The sequence below is a fragment of the Ammospiza nelsoni genome, chromosome 1 (assembly GCF_027579445.1).
Source record: "Ammospiza nelsoni isolate bAmmNel1 chromosome 1, bAmmNel1.pri, whole genome shotgun sequence".
Lineage (NCBI taxonomy): Eukaryota > Metazoa > Chordata > Aves > Passeriformes > Passerellidae > Ammospiza > Ammospiza nelsoni.
This window is the reverse complement of record NC_080633.1, coordinates 146,544,547-146,570,986: the sequence shown is the minus strand read 5'-3', so window position 1 is coordinate 146,570,986 and position 26,440 is coordinate 146,544,547. Positions and strand designations below refer to the sequence as shown.

Below are 26,440 nucleotides of genomic sequence, written 5' to 3'. Positions count from 1 at the left end.
CCTCATAAGGGGCAATGACAACATGCTGTGGATTTCATGTGTTTGGGTCACAGTAACATGCCATAAAAGTGAAGTTTGTTAAGTGAAATCACACACTTGGGGGAAGAGTGTTTTACAGTAAAGTCAGGAAAAAGCAGCTGAGGCCGTGACAGTTTAACCCACCTCTTGGCGGATGGCTGCACACAGAACTGTGTGTACAGAGATACTCTTTGCTCAGCAGGCCAGGGCCTCTTTTTTGGAATAAACGATTAGCTGCACTTCTTGCCAAAGGGCTGCTCACTGGGAAACTCACCCAGCACTTGCAGCACTGGCTGCGCCCTCTGAAACTCACCAGAAATGTGCAAAGGCATTTTTCCCCCCTGCAATTACAGTTCCTTCCTAGTGATCATTTTAATGTGTGACTATAAGATTTTGCAACTCTGGTAAATAGACTTTATATCACATAGAAGTAGTAGGAGTTGGGACCAAGACCACCTGTGCCAGGTCACCGCTGTCGCCTCTCTCAGCTCAGCCTTTCCCAAGGCGGCAGCTGGGTCCTTGGGCAAGCCCTTGCACACATTCCCTTCTCCTGACCGAACTGCTGGATGCCGCGGCTAACGGGGAAAGCGGGAGGGGGCTCTCCAGCCCGCCGGGAGCGCGATGTCAGCGCTGAGCCCACTCCGCCGGGGCCAGGGAGGGGCGGCCGGGCTTGCCGTGGGTGTCGGGGCTGCCTGCCGATACCGGGGCTGCCTGCAGATACCCGGGGCTGCCTGCAGATACCCGGGGCTGCCTGCCGATACCCGGGCTCCCCATCGGGCCGGGCACGGGGGCGCAGCGGCCGGCGGGGCGAGCGGGGCGGGCGGAGCCGGTGGCGGCGGCGGCGGCGGCACCGCCCGGCGGGCGGGGCAGGGGCTATAAATGCACCCCGGGCCGCGGGCGGCCACCGGAGCGCGGGGCGGCAGCGGCGGCGCACGGACAGCGGCGGGTAAGGGAGCCCCGTCCCTCTTTCCGTCCCTCCTTCCATCCCTCCTTCCATCCCTCCGTTCACCCACCCTCGCAGCCCCTCGAGCTCGCATCTTTGCATCACCCTCCCGCTTTCCCTTCGAACGGAGCCCCTCTCCCCGTGGCGCCGGGCAGGGCTGTGCCGGGACAGCGGGGGCTCCCAGCGGCTCGATCCTCCCAGCCGGACCCCGGCCCGTCCCGGGATGCTGCTGCTGCCGAGCTCCGGGCTCCCGGGCGCGGAGCAGCGGGGTGGGATGGGATGGGCTGGAAAACAGCTGTGGAGCCAAGGCACGTACTTTCTCTGAGGAAGTTGACCACTGGTGATTGCTCGCGTTTCTCTGCTCTCGCAGCTCTGTGCTGGGTTTGGAGCCCCGGACAGCACTCGGGGTCCGCTCTGCGTCTCAGCGGGGTTATTGTCACCGTGTGTCTCAGCGGGGCCGTTGTCACCGTGTGTGGTGACAGGCACAGTTCGCCATCCGTCCCCCGGGCGCTGCCAGACTCAGAGCCCCTGAAGGGAGTGTGAGTGCGTGCACTGGGCTTGGTGAAAGGATTGCATCTCTGCTAACGAGGAGGTTTTGGTTGATGTTTTTCATCATGGTTCAGTTTTCCTATGAAACACTTGTAAGTTGGCACTGCTCACTGTATAACCCACTGTTTCACAAAGATCACAGTGCCCTGCTTGGCACCCCATCCCCAAACAGGGCTTAGACAGAAATATTTCTCATCTACGTTATTTTGATGATTTTCTTTCTCTGGTTTAAATAGGAACCATATTTTGAACCTAGAAAATGCGCTTGTAATGACATAGAAGAGGTCAAAGACAACCTGAAGCTTTCTGTCCAGGTTCTCTGCATGGTGTTTTGATTGTTTTGCTTTCTTCTGGCTTTTTATTAACTTTTTTTGGTGTGTATCAAAGTGCGTCAAAGATACACAACTGCTGTAAAACTCACTGTTGACGGCAAGCAATGGAAATGAGTGTAAAGAGGAGCTATAAGTGATTCAGGCAAACATCTGAGGAGCCTGCCTTGCTGTTACAGCCTTGCTGTTACAGGTATAATTTACATCAAAACTTCAGCCACTGGCATTAAGCGGTGCACTTTGAACTTGGCTCTGTGGCTCTGGGAACATATTTAGTGGTAGGTTTTTGTGTTTTGGTTTTTTGGTTGTGTTTTTTTTTTTTTTTTTGTTGTTTGTTTGTTTTTTTGCAGGGGGAGGGGGCTTTTTCTGTTTTGGTTTGTTTTTGGTATGCATTTTGTTAAGGTTTTTTTTGTGTGTGTGTGTGGATATTTCTTTCCTGTTTATTTTAACTTTGTGGTCTTTTAACCAGAGTCTAATGTAGTTTGGCATGGAATGACTGTGTTTTTATCACAGGTACTTGAGTAAACAGCAGGCAGCTAATGCTGTATGATGTTCTGTGCACAGCAAGAATTTAATGACTTTGGATGAAGCTCAGAGTAGATGCAGCACAAATTGTGATTCTTAAAGGCCTGTACAGTTCCCAGAGTACTAATGAGTCCCAGGCCCTCAAAGAAGAGTAACTCATGAACGTGTTCAGGAGGACCTGGTGTGTTTTGATATGGAAAACACAGATGCAGTGGAAGCAGGTTTTAATGTAGTAATGATGGACTCCTTGGGGTTTGGCTTTTACACCTAATATTTTTCAGTAAAAACTGAACAGATGCCACAGCATAATGGTTTGAGGACCTGGAAGGCCTTAACTTCTGAGTTCCTTGTGCAGCAGAAAACTGAAGGGGTTTGATTTCAACTTTAAAAACTTTGAACATTTCTACAAGTACTGAACTGTGAGATCACAAAATGGTTTTTGTTCAAAGAATATCTATTACAATTCCCTTACCATGGATAAGAACACCTTCAACTAGATCAGGTTGCTCGAAGCCCCATCCAGCCTGGCCTTGAACACTTTCAGGGATGAAGCATCCACAGCTTCTCCGGGCAGCGCCTCAGCACCCTCACAGTGAAGAATTTCTTCCCAATATCCAGCTAAAATGGACCTTTTTTCAGTGTAAAACCATTCCCCCTTGTCCTGTCATTGCATACTCTTGTAAGGAGATGAGCTCTTCCCCTGAGAATGGGCACTGCAAAGTCACTGACCTTGAACCAGACTGGGCAAGAAGGGTCTAGACAAGCTCGGGTTTGCAGTTGTTTCCCATAGAAAGAAGGGTTTGTGTGATTATTTTCTGCATTTGTTGGCCTCTTTACCCAGATGACAGCAGGATAGAGATGTCAAAGTGTCAGGTGTCCAGAGAATTAGGCAAAGCCAAAGAAGTGTCACCCTGTGCTGAGGGAGCTGCCACAGGCACTGCCTGTGTTTGGGAACCAGCACCTGGGCGACCAGCAAACAAGCTCTTAAGGTTTTCACTTTGTGCCTTCCACAATGGCTTTTTTTACACTAAACTAAAACTGTGGCAGACCATCTGGGTAGATTGTATGAATGCTCAGTAAAACCAGCAGGATTCCCCCATTGTCTTTCCTCTAGTGGGAGGTACTCTGCTCTTTTTACATTCCTTTTTGGACTATGACAATTATGTGGGGAGATTACAGGGCACCTTTTGGAACACTTTGGCAAGGGAACCTGATCCTTAGAGGTAGTTATAAGGCAATTAAGTAATTTGCTCTTGTAGTTCAGGTGAGATTAGCAGTGAAGTGTTGGGAGAAAAATTCTTTGATTCAGATTTTAAGCCTAAGTGATTAATTTCTTTGACTGAAGTGCAACATAAAACTTCTCATGAGCAGCTTAAGAGATTTTGACAAACTTCCAGATTCCCACAGAAAATACTGGTTTTTCACTTACCTCATTAGAGTACAAAACATAGAGCATACATGTAATGAGACATTTCCTGCTTTTTATTTTCTCAAAATAGACAAAGAGTAAAAGAAAAGATACAGAAGGGGTGAAGCTGCCTTGAAGCTCTTCAGAACATGAGTAGGAACTGCGAGACTTTCAAAAATAAGACAAATTCTGATTGTGGTGGATCAGCAATGTTTACATCATGTGCACAGCTGGAAGCTTAAGGCAGCAAAGCCTGTTTGCTGTCAGGGAGAGCAGAGCCTGGGCAAGCAATGGCCTGGAGCAGCTCAGTCACAGCAATGACAACATGAGTGACTTTCTCTAAGTGCCATGGTTTGGTCAGGAAAACCTTCCCCTATACAGGAAATGCAACTGTTTAGCATTAACAAGGATGAAATACTGGTTCTGGAGATGAAGTAAGACCTTCAGATGACTTTTTTAGATCTAACTTTCAAGTTCAGTCACAGCACTTAGAAATACAGAAGTACAGAATATCCCAATTTTTCCTGTCACTGTATTGCTAAAAAGATGGCACTGCACTTACAGACTGCCCTTGGCTTCAGCTCTAGGTGTGAATTTCAATGTTTGCCTAAAGCAGGATGGTGCTGTCCCTGGAGCTGTCTCTGGAGAATTTCCCTGGACAGTTAGGTGGGGACTGATCTCCAGTTTCAGTGGCTCATCATAAAATCATAAAGGGCTCATGTTGGAAGGGACCTTTAAAATCTTCTGGTTCCACCCGCTCTGCCATGGGCCACCCACTAGATCAGGTTGCTCAGGTCCAGGAGCAGCAGTTACCCCTCTGCCTTCTGTCAAAAGCTTTGTCCCAAAAGTTTCCAGTCAATTACTTGCTACTACTGGAAAGTTAGGGGAAATGTTCTGCAACTGTTTCAAAGACTAAGAGTAAGGCAAACCCATTTTCAGGTTCAGTGGTGTGTGTTCCTGTGGATGACTAAAATCTGGGTTAGACATCCTGGAAATCAATGGCTGTGGATATAATGGCTATTGAACTTGGTATTTCTATCAAATGGTGGCAGCTTTTCTCCCCATCTGTGTCACTTCCAGAGCCCTGGGTGACTTCAGTGAGGGACAGCTAGTGGGAGGTAATCCCTGCCGGTAATTTCCTCTAGCTGTGGTTTTAAAGCAGCAGTAAGGAGCCATTTAGAGCTATTCTTGAATGTGTTCATGTATCATTGAAGTGTTACTATGAAATAATTAATCCCAGTACTGAGAGCCCATGGGAATCAGTACCATTGTCAGGCATTTAATCCAGAACAGCAAGAGTGCAGTACAGAAAAAAGGAAAGCCTGAAATTGTCCAAGTGTTGGACTTGAACGTGCAAGCTCTTATGTTGGATGATGAGGGAGAGGAGTTTAGTTTTACTTTTGTCTCAGGGCTGCTGCAGGTTCAGGCCTATTTCGTTTCCCAGCTGGCAAGAGAGTGTTGCCTTTGGATAATGCCCAGGAGTTTGTTGTCAGAGGAGGTGTTCTCCATGCAGAGGTGTTCCATGGTGTGCTTGCTGATGCACAGCTGGACTGCCTGTGCTGAGGAAATTTTCCACAGCTGTATCTCTTTGTACTAAGCAGGAAGTGTGTCAGTTTTGCTGCTCTTATTTTGTGTGGCTGATCACGTTTCCTATGTTTCTTCTGGGTTTGGGGCTGCTTCCTTTCAGTTAGTTGTCAAAATTTTAATATATCTTTTTCATCTGTCAAGGTTTTTCTCTTGGTAGCTGGAAGTTAGTCAATATGGATCTTCCTTTTCAAGACCTGTTTTTAGAACTGGTTTTTCACCACTTTTTGAAGCCATCAACTGGCTGCTTCCTGCCTGACCTAAGTATAACTTAGAAAGTGTAGCTTTTTCAGCTTATTTTCTACCATGGATGTGTAGGGCCAGTCTGCTAGACCTGTACAGATGATGCAGAAATTAGTGGAAACACCAAACATTAAGACTTAGTACAGCATGAAAACCCAACTCACTGCAAAACAAATCTTTCCATTTGCTTTCAACCATTCCTTGGCTGTTTTGTGTATGTGTGGCTTTTCTTGCCATTTCACCATGTTTACAACATGACTTTTCTTACAGAAATTCTGAATTTTAGGAAGCACAAACTAATTAATAAGGATTTTCAACTCTAATGCCCTCGTGAAGACTCTGCAGGTGGAGGCAATATGACAAAAAATCTGCTAGTGTGTTTACTAGTGGGCATAATCTGTAATGGAAGAGTAATCAGCAAAGTAGGATGCAACTTTCAAAGGAACTTTTATTTGTGAACACAGTAAACAGACATCCAGATGGGAAATGCACTGTTCAAGGAAGGAAGGATTGCTCTTGCTGTGGGTTTTTGTGTTGCTTCCTTCAGGAAGATCGTGTGCACCTTGTCAAATGATGTAATTTTCCTACAGCCATAGTTCTGGAGTGCTCTAAACATGCTTTGCATGTGCTGTAACATATCCCTGCTAAATTTTAAGATGTATTTTTATCCTTTGAAAAGGTGTGGCATTTTGGGCTATGGGACTAATAATGCAGTAGAAGCACTGCAGAATTTTATGATGACCTTTTATATTTTCTTTCCTAGATGATTCAGTTTAATAGCATCACGTTTTTTTCCCCATCTGAAACACTATGAGTTTTATGAAGTTTTATGTAACATCCCAATGCTATACAAAAGCTTGGACATGTATAACTCCCACCCTTCTTGTAAACACAGCCTGGAAAGTGATAAGAGAGTTCTCTGCCTGTGATGGGCACTAATCTGGAGTGTAGATAGGTAAGGCTTTGAAATAAGTCAGCAGAGAATGGTGAATTGTCTTTTGCCCACTTTGAAGGGTTTTGAACAGGCTTATTTTGAGAAGCAAGGAATATTCTGGTGCTGGATGGTGCTGATTTAGACCCTTCCTCAGCAGTGCCACCTGTTGTGGTACAGGCTGTGTCCTCAGCCCTTGGGAAGATCATATTATATATTTGGGTGCTGATGCTTGCAGGCAGTGAAAGACTTTTGCCCAGATGTAGTCCCACATAATTCAGCATGTGAAAATGCTTACATTTGGGTAATTTTATAAAGGGACTTGCTTGGGAAGAATGAATGATATGTCTTAACACAATGGCCATTTGTGCAAAGTTTGAGTTCACATTAAGCTCTAGAAAGCTAAAGTTCATCCTAGAAAAGGGAACTGGCTATGCATGGGAACAGAATAATATCCATAAATTATACTTTTCTGCTCAACAAACAAGCAAAAATCCTCATGCACTCATCATGGAAAACTTCAGCCCAGACATTTTGGCAGGGGTTAGAAAGAACTTGTAATAGCAATGACCAAGCAATTTTAATAGGTGGTAGAACAAGTCGCCTATGTACTCAGAAGCTGCAACCTGTATAGTACAACCTCATGAATAAATGAGAAATGTCATCAACCTTAGCTGTGATGCTTTGTAACTTAAGTCCTTGTCATTGCAACATCAATATGACAATGCAAAATATATAAAAATGCTCCACTATAATCTTGTGAGGGTGCAGCCTAGAGAGCCAGACAGCATTCCTCATCTCTGAGTATACTGTGAGCCTCTCCCTTCTGGAATAATCTCAGTGTGTTTTTGCCTCTATCTTTGACAGCACCACCCACTTGCAGAAGCGGCTGCAGCTGGGCAGCAGCTCTGGGCTGTTAGAGCATGGCAGATTGAGAATAGAGGGGGCAGGGAGCATGTCCTGACACTGTGAGCTGCAGGAACAATGGCTTTTTTCTTGTCTGTTTAGACTGTAATCTTTGTGGCAGGAGCTGTGTCTTCCATGTTATGAAATACCTAATCCATCTCTGCCCCCCCATAACATCTCTGTAATTTCCTCTGCCCCCAGAGCCCAACACCCCAGGGCAGAGCAGATGCCAGGTCCTGTGTCAGTGCATCACCTTCAATCTTTGTTTCAGACCCTGGTGTGGGTCAGTGGAAGGAGCAGTGGGATGGATGCAGAGAAGGGTGCTGGGGAGTGGAAGGGACAGGTTGGCTGGCAGGGTGGGTGTGAGGAAACAAAGCCTGGGAAAGCAGCTGATTGCTATTCATCCTTCCCACCCTGCAGTGCTGCCACCCATGTCCTGGAGCCCTTTAAAGCCAAAGCACAACACTGGCACCAGTGTGAATGGGCACATCTGTCTTTTTTAAAGATCTGCTTCCAACCTTTCTTCCACTAGGCCAGGTTGCTCAAAGCCCCATTCAGCCTGGCCTTGAACTTTGCATTATCAGACAGAAGCACTTGTCACAGAGATGTGCCCCGAGGCAGTTTCAGGTAAACATGAATTTTTGAGAACTGCATTAGGGTTTGTAATCTGTCCCTCATGGAGCTGTGATGTTATAGTGTAGGTAACATTAGGGATTGCTGCAATAGGAAAAAGCCCTAAGGCATTGAAATCTTTCCATTTCCCTGCCAGCTAGGAAGAGAGAGTTGCTCATTATATTGAGAGGGGGTACACAGCAGGGGTACAAAGTGGTGATGGGGACAGCAGGGGTACAAAGTGGTGATGGGGACAGCAGGGGTGTCCTTTGCCCAGCTCACCAACCCTTCTCACAGCCAACTTCTGCTCCTGTGGAACACAGAAGGACCTCAAGCTTTCTAAGGAACATTCTTCATCTCATCCCACAGAAAGAGATTGTGCAAGCTGTATTGCAACAGCTTGCTCAACATCTGTGGGGTAGGCAGAAGGGCTGTTCCAGCTCCTGTGTTTTGGTGCTGCTCTCCATGTGCAGCTGCCAGCAGGGTTCATGGGTGGTGACCAGCCCCTGGTGTGAGGGACTGGCAGTTTCAGGGCTGTGTCTGATCCCAGAGTGGCCTCAGCTGAGCTCTGTCCCTCGGGCACTGGGGACAGTGGCACGAGAGGAGATGAGCCAGGGGAGGTGTGCTGGAGCTGAGCCTGGGGATCTCCTCCCTCACTGCAGGACGGTGTCCCAGCTGCTGGCAGGTGGGGCTGGGGGATGCTGTGGCCCCCAGCTGTGCCTTTGTGCTGGACAGCTGCTGGCTGTGTCCCTGCAGCTTCACCCAGCTGTTCCCTGGCACAGGGCTCAAGTTCTTGGCTGAAAGGCTTTGATTTTCTAATCAGATTGGTTAGCACATAGCATAAGGGTGAAGTTAAAAATGGTTAAAACTTAAGGCTCTTCTTGTTTTTTTTTTTTTTTGCTTGAAAAGAATCACTGTTATACTACGTTATCCTCCTAAAAACCCACATTTGGGGTTTTTTCCCTTGGATGCCAGCTCTCATTTTCAACTAGAGCCTTCATGAAAACTTGCTGGTGGAGTAACTCGCAAACAGGGTTGAAAGAAAATAAAAGTAAAATAGTTAGAAAAAAGGAATGACATTGAGTATCAGCAGTGTCCTGTGCTTGAAGAGAGCAAGGTGATAGAGCTCCCAGGACTGCCATCACCTATGAACACCTATCACACCTGTGACCTGGAGACCACCAGGCAGCACAACTGTTTCAGTTCCCTGATAAAATTTGGTAATATTTGGTTTAAGGCATTGATTCCTGGCCTTTTCTCATTTGAAACTTCAGGCTATTTAAGGGCTCTGCTTTGAAACTTTGTCTCAGGTTATTAACTTCTGGTTGCAAATTGCGATAATGTGTAACCGGAGGCTAAGGAAGCCTGGAGAGTCCCAGGTAGTTGAGCGTCTTCAACTTTTGACACTTCCTGCTCAAAATGTTTGTTCAGATCCAACTTAAATGTCAAAAGTAATTTGCCTTTTTTAAAGGGGAGGAATTGCTGTAAAACCTCTTTCATAATTTATTGTGTGGAACGATGGCAGAGAAAAGCAGTAACTGAGCACAAAGGACCTCGTGATGCAAGGCCTGTAACAAAGAGGAGTTTAAACAGGGCACAGTGGGGGCAGATGCTCGTGCATGAACTCTTTGGATGCTTGCAGATGAATCATTTGTTCACAAACAGGAAGATTAAATTTGTCAACTTTGATATAAAATACCTGAGATGTAAACTGCACTTAGAGATGCATGATGGCCCAAACCCACACATGGGGGCTGTGAGCTGTCTTGTCTTGCTGTGCACTTATCTCTGTTTAGTCTCTGCTTAGTGGAGACTAGTTTGTTTTTTTTTTGTCAAGATTGCCTCCAGTTTGCAGTAACCATGTTTATGTTAGGCCAGACAGATAAGTTTACAGCATTTACTGTTAATGACTGGAAGAGGTCTAATTGACTGTGGAAGGCTCAAAGGCTGTTTGAGCATCTCAGTAACTTTCCCTCATTGTCAGATGCCTGAGATTTGGTTTGTTTTTTGATGTGGATATTTGCCAATCAACTTTTTCAGAGCTTTGGAGGCATTTCAGCTCTCTCCATTCTTGTCTCATTCTTGCATAATTGTTCTGGGAGCTGCTACAGGTGCACAAACCTCCACCACCCCTGTCCTCCCTGCCTTCTTTGGTGACAGTGCAGAAGACACCCATCGTTTCCAAGGGATGAAGGGCAGAATGATGGGACAGCCTTGGAAACACCTCTCACCTGTGGTTCTGCAGCACAAGTTTCACATGGTCCCTCTCTCCAAAGGGAACAACACCAGTTCTTGGGAGCTGGCACCCTCAGTGACCACAACTGTTTCCCTCTCTGCCATTAGATGCTCATGAGAGTTTAATCCCCCATGCAAAGTGATTGCTGTCCCTCCTGCTTGCTCAGCCTGCAGAGATGAAAATGCCATCAAGATGCTTTGGTTACCCTTCTACACACCAGTACTCAAAAGGAGAATAATCTCTGCTGCCAGTGTTTAAACAAGCAGTTTTGAGGAAATTGCCTTCCTTATGAAACTCAGGCAGGAGCTTTTTGTTGCTTTTTGTTTTCTATGACAGCATATTAATAAAAAATGGTTGGGTGTGAGGGCAGAGAAATGCTGTAGAGCCAGTAGCAGTGTCCCCAAGCCCTTCGTGGATGTGAGGCCATTGTGTTTGATTAGATACCCCATGGCACAAGCTTGGACAGCCCTGCACGTGCTTTCAGAAGCAAGAGGTTTGAAATGGGAGATCTTGGAAGTTGTTTTGCTTCTGTGCTTGAAAGGAATTTTGTCACAGACATGCATATTACCTGATGTTCGGTATTTGTCATTGCTGGGGTCTGAGGATGGCCTGATGGGTGTCTTCTTAGCCTTTTTGCTGGGATCTCTGTTATGCAAAGCCAGGCTGCACATTTATGCTGTTCCTTCTGCTACCAAAACAAGGCTGCAGCAGTGATTGTCCCTCCAGCAGTGACGCAGAGGGAGGGGATGTATTCTGAACTTTTAATATCAAAGTAATCAGAAATTCCTGGGCTACTGGCCAGTTGCTGCAGTGGATTTGGAGTAGTGGGATTGGGCTAGAAAGGGTGTATAGAAAAACCTCTGAATGAAATTAGCCAACACAGATGACTTCACCCTACCCCACACCTTCCTTGCTTCCTAAACTCTGATGCCTTTCCTACTACTTGGCAAAGATAGATATGCATTTTAAATCATTTTGCCATCTCAAATATTTTAAACATTTAGTTTTCTCTTAAAGTATAATTATTTTAAGACCGGTACCTGGGTACAGGTTGGTGGTAGTGGTTTGTCCTGGAGAGGAGAACTTGGGACCTCTCCGCAGGCTGAATTGGCCAAGCAGAGTGAAAAAAAGTTGTTTTTCTCCCAGTTAGCAACTTTACACTATTGCTTCCAGATATAAATGAACTTTGTCTTTGGAAGGCATCTGTGAGGGAAGTGCTTTGAAATGTGCATAAAGGGATGCTTGTATGGTTTTCTATTTAGGAGACTTATGCAGCTACGTTAGCTTTGAGCTGCCCTGTCACATAACAGAGGGCAGCACAAAGCACCTATTTAGAAAGTATAAAATTTGTGCTGAACAAGGGTGGTACAAAGCCACTTCCCCATCTTTCTCCCTAGAAAAGATGTTTTTTACAGTGCTGTCAGATAGCAGGGCTTTGTTTGGCAGTCCTTGTGAACAAACAGCGCATTGTTATCCCGCCTTGAAGCAAGGTTGCCGCTCGCTAGGAGCGTTTCAGGTGTTCCTGATGCACAGACGGCAAACCCAGAGCTTGGAAATGCCTGATCTGAAAACACTTGGCTCCAAGATATGATATCTTTCCAAAAGTGAGAGCTTGGTGAAGGTAGGGCTTTTGTTCAGCAAGCTTGGTGGCGGTCGTGCAATCTGCTGGTCAGCACTTCCTAATGCCGGTGCTTTCGGAAACACAGAGCAACAACTTTGAACTATTGTGAAAACAGGATTGTTTTTAAGGCTATAAAAAGCATCCATCTTGTTCTTTTTTGGCACAGTTTTTTTGCTCATTTGTAGTCAATGCTCTGAGTCCCTGAAAATCCAAAACTACCCTATGTAAACAGCTCTATTCCACATACGGTGGCCGTGGCTTTGTTCCCTGAGCAACTTCTTACTGGAAAACTGCAGGGACCTGCCTTCCTACTCTCCTCACCTTTGGGCAAACAATAGAAAAATCTCTTGCACTTCTAATCCCTATTGCAGAATTAGGTGCAATATTAAGGTAATTGTCTTAACAGAACTTGCTGAATTAAGAAAAAAAAAGCTCTTGGGTGCAATTGCATATGACTATTTCAGTCTCCAAATATTGCAACAGCATTTATTTTTCTTCTCTGCTGTCTCCCATGGCCCACCATGTAGAATGGCAGACTACATAGAAGGCTGTAGTCACAAAAACATGTAATGTTTGCTAAAATATCACTTGCTTTTTTTCAGAATTTTGCCTTTCTTTTTCCTGCTTATTCTTTATGATTAAAATTTGTAATGGACAAAACACAATGGAAAACCTGGAGAAAAGGGTGAATCAGAGTCACTTGAGTCCCCTGATTGTTAAAGTACCTCTGATGTCATCTTGTAAATTTGAACTACAAAGCACTGACACTAGGATTAGTTTTGGTTCTGTCTTCATGCCTCAACTGATGGTGTAAAATATTAATGAAAAATTTCTCTAAACTTAAAATCCACAGTCTAATTTTTACTTAAAATCTCCCCAACTGCATAGCTAGCAAGAAGAGTTCCTAAAGTCCAAAGCAATTTGAATGTGAATGGACACCCATGTTTTTCCAGCATTAACTCTTCTAGTCTGAGTGTGTCCCTTCACGGCTTTCTGCAGCATCCAGCTGTCCTGCAAAGTGTCACCAGAGCATCTTTGCCCAGGGATAAGTGCATTGAGTTAACCCATGAGGCAGAGTGAAAAATAATGCTGCTGCCACTGCCTGGATGCTCCTGTAGGCTTCACAGCCCGTCCTGAGCCATAAGGTCATTTATGTAGACAGCATGATGGGCTTAAATCAGATTTAAGTCAGGAGATGGGGAATCATGCTTTAAAGAATCGATGTAAATTGTGTTCTGTACTTCTATGCTTATTTTCAGAAAATAATTAAAATGTGTTCAGTTACTCTTAATCAATAATTCCTTAATATATTTCAGGCTTTTGGCTTGCTTTGAGTGCACTTAATCATATGCTTTACTTGAGACCATTCTAAAATTTTCTTAGGAAGTAAATATTTAATTTGTTTTACAATTGTGTAAATGTACAAAATTGGAAACTTATTTAAGATGCCTAAACCCCATATGATATGTATTTCCAGCAGACTAAAGGATAGGTAGTAGATAGACTTTGACTTCCGTGTTTGCTGCTGCAGCAGTTCTGGGATCTCTCTTGAGAACTGCTCCTCGTCATTCCTTAGAGCTTCACAGGGAGCAGCCTGCAAGTGACTCTGGTCCCTTATCTTTGCCAAAGGAATGAGAAGATGACTCCCAGTCTGGGAAATGCAGAAGGTGCTCTGCACCTGAGCATGACCTGTGACTCTGTTTGCCTTGGCCATCACCTCTGCTGTGCTTTGCTGTGTCTGGGTTCCTAGTTAAGCTTCTGCAGCTGAGGGCTGCACATCACAATGCCAGTCCTGTCCAAGAGCAGGATACAGCAGTCTTGTCCCTTCCTTTGACAGTCTTGAAAAAAGCATTATTGCATGAACCTTGTTGGTGTCCACTCTAAGGAGTCTCTGATTTTTATCTGTCCCGAAGAATGGAGCACATCAATCTGACAATAAAAAGATGCTAATGAGTGTCCAGTTTGATTTTCTCACTGTAAAAATCTGGGGAATAGTGAGGGAGCCTTTCATACACTGCAAAAAAAAAGGTTTTCAGAAACTGTTCAAGCACATTTCAACAGGCAGTCATGCAGATTTGGCTACGTCTTCTTTCACTCATGCAATGACAGTTTCCATGGTTCTCTCTGCTGTCCCTACCCTGTTTTCTTCAGCATTCTCTGCTTTGAAGCTGCCAAACTTCTTTTTGATCTTGCAGCCTTAGTATTTCTTTAATCTCATATTGTGCAGGAGTGTGTATATAAATAAACCAGGGAGACATTTTACAAGAGATTTACAATCTTCTAGCAGAGGTCTTTTAAACTATAACCTGAAAGAGTGGGGCATTGTGGGGGCTGGGTGGAGCAGGATCTTTTCTTGTTCCTGTATTTGATCTTTGATGCAAGCTGAGAACAAATCTCTTTTCCTCTTTGCAGATATCAGCTACTGACCATGTCAACAGAGTTCCAGGATGCTCACCTTGCAGAGGTGAAACCTCTGGTGGAGAAGGAGGAGGTAATTAATCTAAAGCTTTTCAGAGCTTCTGTGTTTTCTGTCATGACTGCTTTTGGAACAGAATGTGTGTTCTTAGATTGCCTTGAACATATTGTGGGAAGAAGAAAAGAAAAACTGGAGATAGAATAAGAATAGTTCATTGGGTTGGTTTTTTAAATAATGCAAAACTGACCCTAATTATTTGTTCTTGTTTGGTTTTATTATTTTAATATGATGGTGACATTTTCTTCTTCTCTTATTAATGACAGCTCTGGGTGTCTTTATCTGTATCAAATGATGCCAATTGGGCAATCTCATGTACATGCCTCTACAACTACACATTTCTCAGTGTAAAGACAGACTTTGCTCTGTCAGCTGCCTCTCTCAGAGAGAGCCTTTTCATTTCCTTTGGGCACAGCTGAGTCCAGAGGTAGAGCTGAGCCCCTTCTTGTCCTGAGTGCACTGAACTATGAGTTGCAGCCAGCTGGGTGTGTGCAACCCACAGACTGTTTCAGCCCCTGGGGTTACAGCACAGAAACATCATCCTAGCCCTTTTTTTTTTTTTTCTTTAACCTGTTGTACTACTTTCCACTATTTATTGGACTTTTTTTTAAACCCTATCAACAATATCTGGATTCAGTGTCTGACTCTTGGTAGCCATACTCTGTGCGTTGGTAAGTTCATGGCAAAAAATTCACTGTAATACGTGAAGAAACATCTCAATGTTTTCTTGAAACAAAACTAAGATTTTCTCTTGTTCCCAATGACATTTTTTTCTTGACAATCATTTATATAAATGTGCTGGTTTTTTTTTTTTTTCTGGTCTTATACACTAGAATTCATTGCTTTATCTACTGCTTTCTTTTTTATTCCCTCCCTCTTTTATGTAAACACTTCAGAAAATAATTCCCACTTGTGACTGCAGTGAAATGGCTAGAGAAACTTTAAACACAGCTCTTTGCCAAGGACATTGCATGAAAGCAGAGCTTGTTTGGATACCACTGAATGCAGTGCTCAAACTTTTCAGCAGCTAAGACCCCTTTTTAATGCCCATATTGTTCAGAACTACCAAAGCAAAGGAGATTCTAAGATTCAGAAATCCTGTTGATACTGGAACATCTTTGCTTCAAAGTTCAGAAATATCTTAAAATACTGATTAACTTCCTGGGGTTTGGTTCCTCATGGGCCAAAAGTTGGAATCTTAACAAGGAGCCCTATATGCTTTTGTTCACGAGGTTGCCTTAAATTTTGTCTGCATGGGGAAAACTAGGACAGAGTTTGATTTCTTCTGTGATCATTTTAACGTAGGTGAAAGATGTTAATTTGTTCTGAAAAAGTGGAAAACGTTGCCTTGAATGATGCTCAGCACCTATTGAGATGAACAGGGGAGCTGGTTTTGAGTGGGTTATTGGGTGAGGCTCTCTGGAGTTGTGTCCTGGCTTGCTGGGCTTGGGTTTCTGCTGCAGCCAAGTCTTTGTTCCTGAGCAATGAGCACCCCTATTTCATATGCTGTTGGTGCAGGTGCCAAATGCACTTATTCCTTTCAGCCCTCGGTCCCATGGGAGCAAACAGTGGCTGAAACGTTTTGTTTAAAAGATCATGAGACCAACAATACAGTAAGAGTGAAACACAGCATATTGTCCAAAGCTAAGGCTGTGCAAAATGATTTCTGCTCGCTTAGATCTTAGGTAGTTGTTTACACGTCCAAAATTTTGCCGAAAAGTTACAACTGAGAATTACAGTTTGTACTGCAGTGCTTGAGGGTCCCTTGGAAAGTACCTGTGGTGCTTCTGACGTCTGTCCTTACTTTATCTGGGCTTCTGAGGCTGAGTGACCTCCTTGCCAAGATTCTAAGCTTTCCTTTTTAACTCAATATTATTTTTCAAGCTTTGGCCTTTTGCACTTTGTAGCATAAAGTGTTTGCTTGGCTGCTCTTCCCTCTATTTTCTTTCTCCAGTGGAAATAAGAGTTTGACTCCTTTCTTCTCCCTTAACAAAAGGAGCTAACTATAAGACATTTCCTCCTTTGAAGCTATAAGCCTTGGGGAGGTTGTCACCTAATTCCTTTCCTGGTTGAGACCCTTGACAGGTGCAGGAGATTGTCAGCGGCAGCTATGGCAGGTGACAGGGTGGAATGGATTTCTGTGTGTCCAGCCTGCTTCCCAAACACTGCAATGATTGATTTTGGCTGGAATAAAACCCTTCCCACTTTCCACATCACAGAACCAAGTGCCAGTAATGACTGCTTAACTGAGTTCCAAGTGTTCAGTGCATTCTTGAACTGAGACTTCCCACCCCAGGCAGGACTGAGGCTGTTTGGCTGTCCCATGGCTACAATAAGTGCTGCAGAAAAGTTCAGTTTTACTGCTCCTTGTGAATGTATTGCTCAGAAATTTAACAATAACTGAGGATGCAGCAGCTTTTGGCCTTCATTTTGCTGGTCTGTAATCTAGTATTTTACTGCTTTCATTTCTTCATGAGGATTAGTGGCTTTAAAAGCTCTTGGGTGAATTTTGATGCTCGTCAGAAGAGCTTTCATTGAATGGACAGAGAGAGCTCTCAGCTGCAGAACTGGGGGGCTAGAACACATATCCAAGCATAGATTTCCACAGCTCCAACTTACTTCCATTAATGTTTTCAAATCTCTTCACAGGCCATCACTCGCCTCCTTCCAGACTTTGATGTTCAGGCAAGTAAAACTATTATTCTTTCTTTTTTTTCTTCTTCCATTTATTTTCTTTTTGCATGAAGGGAGATTGAATTGACATTTGAGAAAACAGCAAGATGTGACCAGAAGGGTCTGCCTGCTTGCCAGGAATGCTGTTACTGTGGGAGAGGGTTCTGAATGGGGCTGTGCTGCGGCCATGTGAAGGGGACCACAGGGGGCCTTTTCAGGCTAGAGCTGAGAAAGTTTCGGTCAAAGGGGTGGCTGGTTTGCAAGCAGTTCTGTTCTTGCTAGGAGAATGAGAATCTTCAGCAGTGGTGGTGAAAACAATATATTCCCCTCCCATATGGGCACACACTTCCCCCAGTTAATTTGCTTTCATTAGCAGTGAGCGTGCATTTCCTCAGAGGAAACATTCCTCTGGATGAATCCCATTATGCTGTTGAAATTTTCCAAAATATTCCTGAAGCCTGTGGGGTGGTGGAAGGTGCTGAACAATCAGTATTGTCAGTAAAAGGAGTGATGATATTTCTATATTTTTATTTAGAGACAGAGCATGCAAGTTCATAGCACAGCACTAGGTCACATGGAGGCCCTTCACTTTCCCTGAGTGTCACACTTTTGACAGATGACTTGGTCACTCTCCTGCCATTTTATTGCCATTTGGGCTTTTGACTGAGAAGTTTGTCCTTGCTGATTCTTAGCTGAGACCAAGGAATTGCATGGCTGCAGGAGCCAGGCTGGGATGAGCTGGGATGGAGATCAGGGAGGGTGAACCTGCCCTGATGCTCAGTGTGAGTGCTGTTTTCCCACCTGAGATCAGGGAGGGTGAACCTGCCCTGATGCTCAGTGTGAGTGCTGTTTTCCCACCTGAGATCAGGGAGGGTGAACCTGCCCTGATGCTCAGTGTGAGTGCTGTTTTCCCCCTGCTGAGGATGAGGATTCTGTCCTGGGAACAGAGGCTCACTGGGTGTCTCATTTTTATCAAGGTGTGTAGAAATGGAAGCAGACTGTGCAGAACCAGGGAAAGCTATTCAATTGTTCTAGTCTCTGTCCAGGTCCTTGAAGGAAATAACCCTTTTCTACTTTATTGAATGTTGTGTTTTATTAGCACCTGTCTATATTTTTATTCAATGTTGTGCCAGTTGCTTAAAAAATACAGCCCAAATTTGAGACTTTTCCTTGGAAACCAAGTGAGACAGCTATCTTGAACTTTTTTTCATCTTTCAATGGTTCTTACTTCTACAACAAAGCTGTAGTTTACACTAATCCTGCATCTTGCCCCTATTTTTTCCAATGAAATCTACTGCTTGAGGTCTTGATAAATGTAAGTTAAGATTGTCACCACACAGCTTCTGGCAGGGCTGTGCACAGCACGGGAGAAGCTTTCTGTTGGTTCCAGATTGATCACTTGGTCTAAATAAATTGAATCCCAGATTAAGTCTGCTAGCAGGAATACTACAGTCTTTTGATTAAGAATCCAGAAGTGACCCATATTTCATTTCTATTCTTGGAATAAATTGCTTGGTTTGTAAACCATGTGTATATATAGATTGTTTTAACTTGCAAGATCAAATTCTCTAAGCCTTTTTGCTTTTTTTTCCTCTCCATGTTTTGGATTAACTATCACTAATCCAGAGCAGTGGTTCTTGTCATTTAGCTATGTTCTGCCAGCTCTTACTTTTTTTAATGATCTATCTTTGTTAAGAGTTTAATCTTTAGTTGTTCTAGTTCAAGAAAAATGTGGAATAAGTCTCAATGCATTTTGTTAAGAATTGTGACTGCAAAGGAGGCCTTTCTTTGGTCCTTAAAGCCACAAGTACCCTCCCTGTGCTTCTTGAAGTTCTTTTGTGGTTGATTTATGGAAAAAGTGGTTTGGAACTGCTATGAGAGATTTGATTGCTTAGTTCATTAGAGAAATTCCTGTGTGGCTCTAGAGGACCCAGGTCACTCAGGACTGAGGCTGAAGCTCTTAGGGAGCAACCTCTCCTATGAACTACTTGGGAAGAGGATGGACCTGGCCAGGGAAGGAAGTTATTGGTGCTTGGCAGGATGGAGCTTCTTATTTAATGCCTGTGTATGGATGTGGATGTCCACTATATCCACTGCAAGTTCCTTCATCCTTCTGGGAGCAAGTTAAGCAGTGTTCAGTTAACGACTTTGTTTCTGCCACTAGTGAAAAGAGCTGTCTGTGACGTGTTTCCTTTCCAAAAGTAAATTTTACCTAGTTAGTCAGATCTGGAAAAATTAGATTCTTACTTCACATGCAGTTCTAGACAGACTGGAGTTAAACACAGCTTTCCATTTTTAGAGTATGCCCTTTATAGTGGTATATTGCCCTTCTGAAAGCACATGTTGCAAGGCATGTGTGTGGTTATTCTCTGGAGGAAAGTCTTTGTGAAGTTACTAGGGGATGGCTAAGACAAGAGACAAAAGAGCTGACAGCTCTGAGCTGCCTCCAGTCAGCAATTTGTCTGTTATGATGTCTGTGGCACCCCCTGAAAATTGCAGTAAAGGTCTCCCTTGTCTCAAACAGGGAATGTTCCTGGCCAAACCTGGTTTAGGATAATTGATGATAAACGGTGCAGGGCACTGTGCCCTGGGTGCCTGTGTTGTCTTCATGCCAAGCACATTTTAATTGCATTTCCAGTTTGATATATGTGTGTAGTCTCTAGCTCAGTAGCTTTGGAGGCAGTGGAGCCCTGGCTCCTCTCACTGTGCATATTCCTCCTCCCAGCTGTGTTTCAGTCCATCAGGACTCTGCTTCCTCAGTGGCTCAGCAGAACTTGGTGCTCCAAGTTCTGGTGTGGCAGCTGCAGAGATGAGTTTGTCCCCTGCACTCGTGGCCATCTGTATCCATAGGCAGGAAAGATCTGTTTCTGCCTTGCTTCCTCCTCCTCCTGCCTGTTGATGGAGAAGGGAAGAGCTGCAGGGGGGATGAATCAGCTGGAGCAGCCGGCAGGAGGGGTGGGATTCCCAGGTTTGGGGCATTGCAGTGTGCTGTGTGCATTTCCTCATCCTTTGGGACCCTGAAGGAAAGGGAAGGGAAGGGGGTGGCTGTGGTTTGCATCACCAGAGTGAGAGCAGAGCAGGGTGACCCCTGCTAATCGGACTAGGAAGGATCCCTGGGCAGAGCTGTCGCAATGACCTGCGTCAGTTCCTGCTGCAAAGTTTTCGTTCTTGGCTTCCACCTTAGCAGGGTCACTTACATTTACATCTGAAGTATCATTCTTATTAATGTACCTGACTCCCTGCCTGAGTTTTGGGAAAACTTTTTCTTAATATTGCTAATTCAGAATAGAAATGTTAACTAATTAAAAAAAAAAAAAGGAAATGTGGGCTTTGGGGTTTTAGGAAAAAACAAGCATAAGATAAATTGAAATTATGTTTTAGAGTAAAAAAAATCTATTGAGAAAATGCTAAAGAACTTCAGGGCAAAGGGAGTTTGAAATTCAACATTGAAATAACACATTGAACTCGCAAATAATTTTAATCTCCAAGAAATTGAAAAAGGAAAGTGAAAAAATAGCTTATGCAGGTATTACTGTAATAAAGTTCTTAAGTAATAAGCATTTAAAATATACTTGCTCCTAGAAATTTAAAAGCTATTTAAATCTTCTTTAAAAGCTCCGAAGCTTTTCCCTCAGTTCTAAGGCAAGAGAAGGGAGGTGTATTTGACAGTCATAATATCATGAATTAAAATAAAAGCATGAGATTTTAATTGAGGATTAAGTATATTTGAAAGCTTTAAAATAATCTTGATGGAATGCAGTATTTTACTTAAAATATAAAACATGACGTATTTAGCAAAATGTGCAGTGTGCATATGCAGTTTTCCTTTTTAGATATCTGAGATATTTTGGTCGTGTATTCCGTACTTGAGAAAACAACTTGTTCATAAACATGTTTCTCCATCCATGTCTTACTTACCCAAGGTAGAGGGGAAGGAATTACTGAGCCCTCCTGTGTGATAACAAATTGTCTTCTCCTCATAAAACCTCATAAAAAAAAATTAAAAGGTCACTTGAAGCAAAAATAAAATCTATTTTAGGATCTACTAGCTCCTCCAAACTGAGACAGCCTCCCTTAAATTGCACATATTGAAAGTATTTTTATGTGTGTGTTTAGTGCACTGAGATAAGACTGCACCTCTGTTAAAGTGAGAGATGTGAACAGATGGTGTGTTTGTCTTTATCCTTCTATCGGATTAGTGTACCTTGGATTTTTTTCCAAGATAGTGTTTTAATACAAATCAGTTGGTGAAGAGCCTCTTACTATAATGTTGATGTTGATTGGGATGTGCTGCCATCTGTTTTCAGTGCTCTGCATTTTGAAAACATCCATCCCTACATCACGTAGACAAATCTCTTGATCTTTAATAGGATCAATAGGGATGTGAAGTTGTTGATGTCACCAAAAAAACTGGTTTGAATTGATTGTTTTTTAGAACCTTGTGTGCATTTCCCATTAAGAACTTGTGCTACAGGAAAACAGCACAACCCTATTGAATTAGGGGAGTCTCACTGGGACAATAACGAGGAATTGAGCCAATTGTTAAACTGACTGTGTTGTGCCACTTATTGGGAGCGTGGTCACCTGTTGTCTCTGAGCTATTTTTAGCTGGCACTGAGTTTGAACTGGGTCCAGGTTTACAGTTCCGGAAGAGTTCTCTGTGGCGGTCAGTGGGATGTGCAGGTTCAAGGGCTTGGTTTTGTCTACCATGAACAGACCTTTTCTTTCATGCATGAAGGAGGTTGATCCTGAATCTTGAAAGTGCTCCCTGCAAAGAAAACAAGTCCTGGATTTTCACTGTTGTTACTGGAAAGCTCTAGCAATAAAATCTGATTATATGAAATGCCTATTAGTCTCTAACTGAGGAGAAAATAATTTCAATATTCCACACTCAGCAGGAGGTGTGTTACACAATAATGCTTACTCTCATTACAGTGCTGAGGTTGCCAAATTATTATTTCTTTAATTAGCTAAGCATAAGAAAGTAGAATAGGAAAGGAAAATATAAATTGCCATCATTATTAATTTCATGTATTATTAATTGCTATATACTGGCACTGCAAATCTCTTTAGGACTATTATATAATGAAAGTACCCAAATATATATTAATGATATAGAATGTTATTGGGGCCCTGAGCAATCTGATTTAGTGGGTGGCATCCCTGCCCACAGCAGGGAGTTGGAATTAGATGATATTTAACATCCCCTCCAGCCCAAGCCTTTCTATAATTGTATTTTAATAGTATATGTTAATGAACCACCCAATGTATAATGCACAACACCATATTTTCCACCAAAAGCTGAACTTGATGACATTTGTGGGTGATGTAGGAATTCTGTAAACTAAATGTTGATGATCTACTTTGGAAATACTAGATATCAAGCATTTAAAAGGCCTTGGGTTTTTTTTTTTTGGTTCAGAATCATTGTGATTTAGACTAATTTTTCATTATTTTGCATTTACTGAAAAATTTAATCCTGGCTTTTAGGAAAGAACTCAATTCTGATTCAATTTAGCATAAGTTTGGGGTGTTTTCAGCATTTCACGTAATAAAACATTAAATGAATGTAAACGTCTCAAAATCTGATGGAAACAGCAACAGGAAAGGCTCTGCTAAATCCCAGGTCAGAAATTTGGCACTTTGTACATTGTGTGGCAAGGACTTAGTTCATCTTTGATGTCTGACCTCTGAGTACATTCTTCCCCTGGTCAAACCTGGCTCAAATCCTATTTAAGAGTGACATCCTCGTGATTGAGTCTGTTTTGGTTTCCCAGCTGGGCATGATGGGAGTCATAAGCCTATGTAGGAGAGCAGCTTGTCTATATAACCCAGTTCCCTGCTGGGGCAAAATAAAAACCTGCCACCCGTCCTCTGTGTGACTCGCTGGATTTGTCACCCTGTTTTGCCTAAGGATGGTCCTAGATGTGGAAGATACAGCTTACCTGATAAGTAATGCAGTGAGTATGCAGAGGAATGAGTCTCTGAGGAGACAGAGAATCTGAAAATTAGAGTTTTGGGGTGTAGTTCAGAGAGCAGTGATGTCCTGTGTGCAAGGGGGGATAGATCGTGATTTACTGCCTCAGTTGTAACTTAAAACTGATGTAATTGTGTAATTAAAAGAAAAATACATGAAATGTAGAATGGTGTTGCCTAGAACCTTTATTTGCAACAAAATGTGCAGGGCATTCCTTGTATCAAATTAAGGAGCTGAGATTTAGATGGAATTATTACTTCAGATATTGGAATGTATTCAAACCTTTTAAAAAGATTTTTTGCAGAGGCTGTACATCTCTGATATCTACAGAATAATTTTTTGATAGATTTGAATTTTACTTGGACTTTGCCTCCAAGTGTTATTGCATGGAACAAGTCAAACAAGCCCTGCAGCAGTAGGCAGTGCACTGCACTGAATGCCATGGATCATATCTGTGTCCTGTGCTGTAAATAAAGGATTCTGGGGAGATGCAAAGACTGGCTACTGCCTCTATAATCCCTTGATTGTTATGTGAATATAGCCATACTGTAAATAAGTGTCAGAAATAACTGTTGGTTTGGGATTCCTTTGATACATGTTGGCAAAATACCGAATTGTTTATACCCATCTGAAGTTCAAGTGGAAAAGAAACAAAAAACTGTTCCATCTATTGTGTTAAGTCACATCTGATTTAGAGACTCAAAAGATGGTGCTCATGGGGACTTTGGTTTGTTAATGAACATGTCCTTGACTTTGAGATCAGTAAGCAGTATAAACTCCTGTTATGCCAAATAATAGCAGTTTACATTTTAATCTTTTTTTCTGGTAGCCATCAGAATAATGTTGTGGTAATTTTGTTCTAATAGGAAACTTTATACAGTTGGGTTTATGCTCAGGTCTGTACATCACAACTCATAAAACAAACACATGTGGCTGCTGATTTTATTGGGGGAGACTGCTGCAATCACAAGGCTTCACAGTGTAATAAATCCGTATGGCAGATAAGCATGTACAAGCTGCTTAATGCTACTTTCTTTGGGGAATAGTCATCATTTTCTCAGCTAGAGTTCTTTTCTAGAAATCAGAAATATTTTATCTTAGTGACTTGTACTTTTGCAAATGTTGAGAGTCATAGTTGTAAGCTCTTGGTATTCTAGGTGTCATTACAACAAAACTGCTTTCTCTGTTTTCTTATTCTGCCTTTTAATGTGGTTAAAAACTGTTAAACTGTTCCCTCAGCATCTGGTTAGAGCTAGCAGCTTGAGTGCTTCTGTAATTGTCTGTGGACTGGGGGAGGTGACATCAAATGTAAAATGTACCATGGGGCAGAACGGGGGGTGTCAGGGTGGGATTGCAGGGCAGACCCTGGTGTGGGGCAGGACCTGTGCTTGTGCTCCATCAGGCTCTGCTGCAGGAGCCCTTAGACAAGCCCTGACAGGCTGTTGTTGTCCCTGGCAGGAGCAGGATGTGGAGACTGTGCACGGCTCCGTGCGGGTCACCATGTGCGGCACTCCGCGCGGGAACCGCCCGGCCATCCTCACCTACCACGACATCGGCCTCAACCGTAAGTGGGCTCTGCTTGCACCTGCGCAGCTCCTGGGACAGCTCTGCCAGGCAGCAGCAGTGCTTGGGAAACCCTCCCCAGCTCCTTGCTTCTTTGAGTGCCCTGGAAGCTGTTAGATGGCACCTAACCCTTACAGCAAGTGTAGTTCTCAGATTTTTTTTATCCTTGCTTTAAAGTATTCCAATTATTCCAAGTAAATAATTGGAATACTTTAAAGGATCTCTGGTAGTTCACAATTATTGTGTATGAATGCTGTAAAAATCTCAAGGGGAGGCTGATGGTGTATTGCCAACAGGACTGGAAAAAGAACTCTGCTGGGGCTTTTGGTCCTGTCTGATCAGCAGCCCTGTGCTGCTTGGTTTTTATACAAGTCAGTATGAAATGAGTGCTGGCTTTGTGTCCTTAGCCAGCATTAGGAATAAAAACTTGAGGTGCCTTTTATCTTATCTGTCATATGATGAGTTAATAGCCAGACCTGCCCTAGTTTGTTCTTTTGTCAATCCTATTTGTTGCACACAGTTCATGGTTTCTTAATCAGTTATCAATATTTAAAAGCACCTGCTGATCTTTATGGGCTGGCTATTGCAAGGGGGTGAATATTACTATTAAGACAAAAAAAAAGCTTCATTTATTTCCAGGAAACACATTGCCATTGTGTTTCCTGGAAGTGTAATTAATTTTGATTTTCAATGAATCAGCACAGAGAATCTATAACTTAACTTTAAATTACACCTTTTTCCTTTCCAAAGTTGTTCTGGATTTGCATATTCTTCTAAAGTTGATTTAAGTTAAAATTATTTTATATTCTGCCAAAATTTTGCATGTGTGTTTTGTGAGGACATTCAGAAGCACAGAGAGTGCTGAACCATTTTCTAGGCATCTCAAAGATGGTGCTTTCCACCCCAGAAGGAAAAATATGCTAATCCTCTCCCTGTATTAATATTGCTTAAAAATCAGAAATCATGTCATCTCAAGCCCTGGAGCCTACAGCACTGAGTATCCCAAAAAGATGCTTTTGTCTTGAGCTGCAGGAGTTGATCACATAATGTTCTATTTGTAATATTTGGGCAAAAGCACAAGTCACAATCTTAGCCTTGAATATTTTTCCCTCCATTTGTGTTGACACAACTAAAGAAAAAAAAGAAAACAGACAAGGAAATGGATAATTTAATCTAAGACGAATGGGATGAATATCCTTGGCTAAATTTTATTAGTATTTTAACTTTTGCATAAAGTATATTTTTTTTAGGAATTAGGTGTACCAAGTAAATACTTCTAGTAGGTACAAAAATAAGATGGAAAACCTTAGCTGACCTGATTGATTCAACTTTTCATTAACCTGATTAATAAATTATTTTTGTAGCTGCAAACTTAGTATTTCCATCAGCACAATTATTTCATATTTTCTTTTTCTTCCCAAGATAAAACATGTTTCAATCCTCTCTTCAACTTTGAGGATATGCAGGAAATCACCCAGCACTTTGCAGTCTGCCACGTGGATGCACCTGGTCAGCAGGATGGAGCACCATCTTTCCAGGCTGGGTGAGTTGTCAGGGAATCAGCCCATGCTTTCATTGTTACCCTCTTTTTGGGAAAAGAGAGTCTTGAGCTGCAGTTTCATTAAAAAGTAATTGCACTAAGCACAGTAGTTGGCTTTTGAACTTAAATCCTGACACTATTTCTAAAGCAGTGGAGTTTTGGAAGCTCTGTTTTGTTGTGCCAGTTCACATCAGACTTGGTGGCTGCAATTCTGTGTTTTAGCTCTGCTAACTAAGCTGCTTGTAAAGCAGTTCCTTGACAGATATCTACATCTTGTAAATTTAAGTATTGACTTAGCTTGTTTTGTAA

General features: G+C 42.9%; 1 protein-coding gene across 1 annotated transcript in view; it reads left to right on the top strand.

Annotated features, from left to right (window-relative positions):
* Window positions 1-918: 918 nt before the first annotated feature.
* Window positions 919-26,440, top strand: part of NDRG1 (N-myc downstream regulated 1) — a 40,436-nt gene continuing 14,914 nt past the window's right edge. Inside the window, exons 1-5 of the mRNA XM_059477946.1 lie at window positions 919-964; window positions 14,318-14,396; window positions 17,028-17,063; window positions 24,487-24,592; window positions 26,014-26,134. Coding sequence (XP_059333929.1) covers window positions 14,334-14,396; window positions 17,028-17,063; window positions 24,487-24,592; window positions 26,014-26,134 — 326 coding nt within the window. The 5' untranslated portion in view covers window positions 919-964; window positions 14,318-14,333. The remainder of the gene's footprint in view (window positions 965-14,317; window positions 14,397-17,027; window positions 17,064-24,486; window positions 24,593-26,013; window positions 26,135-26,440) is intronic.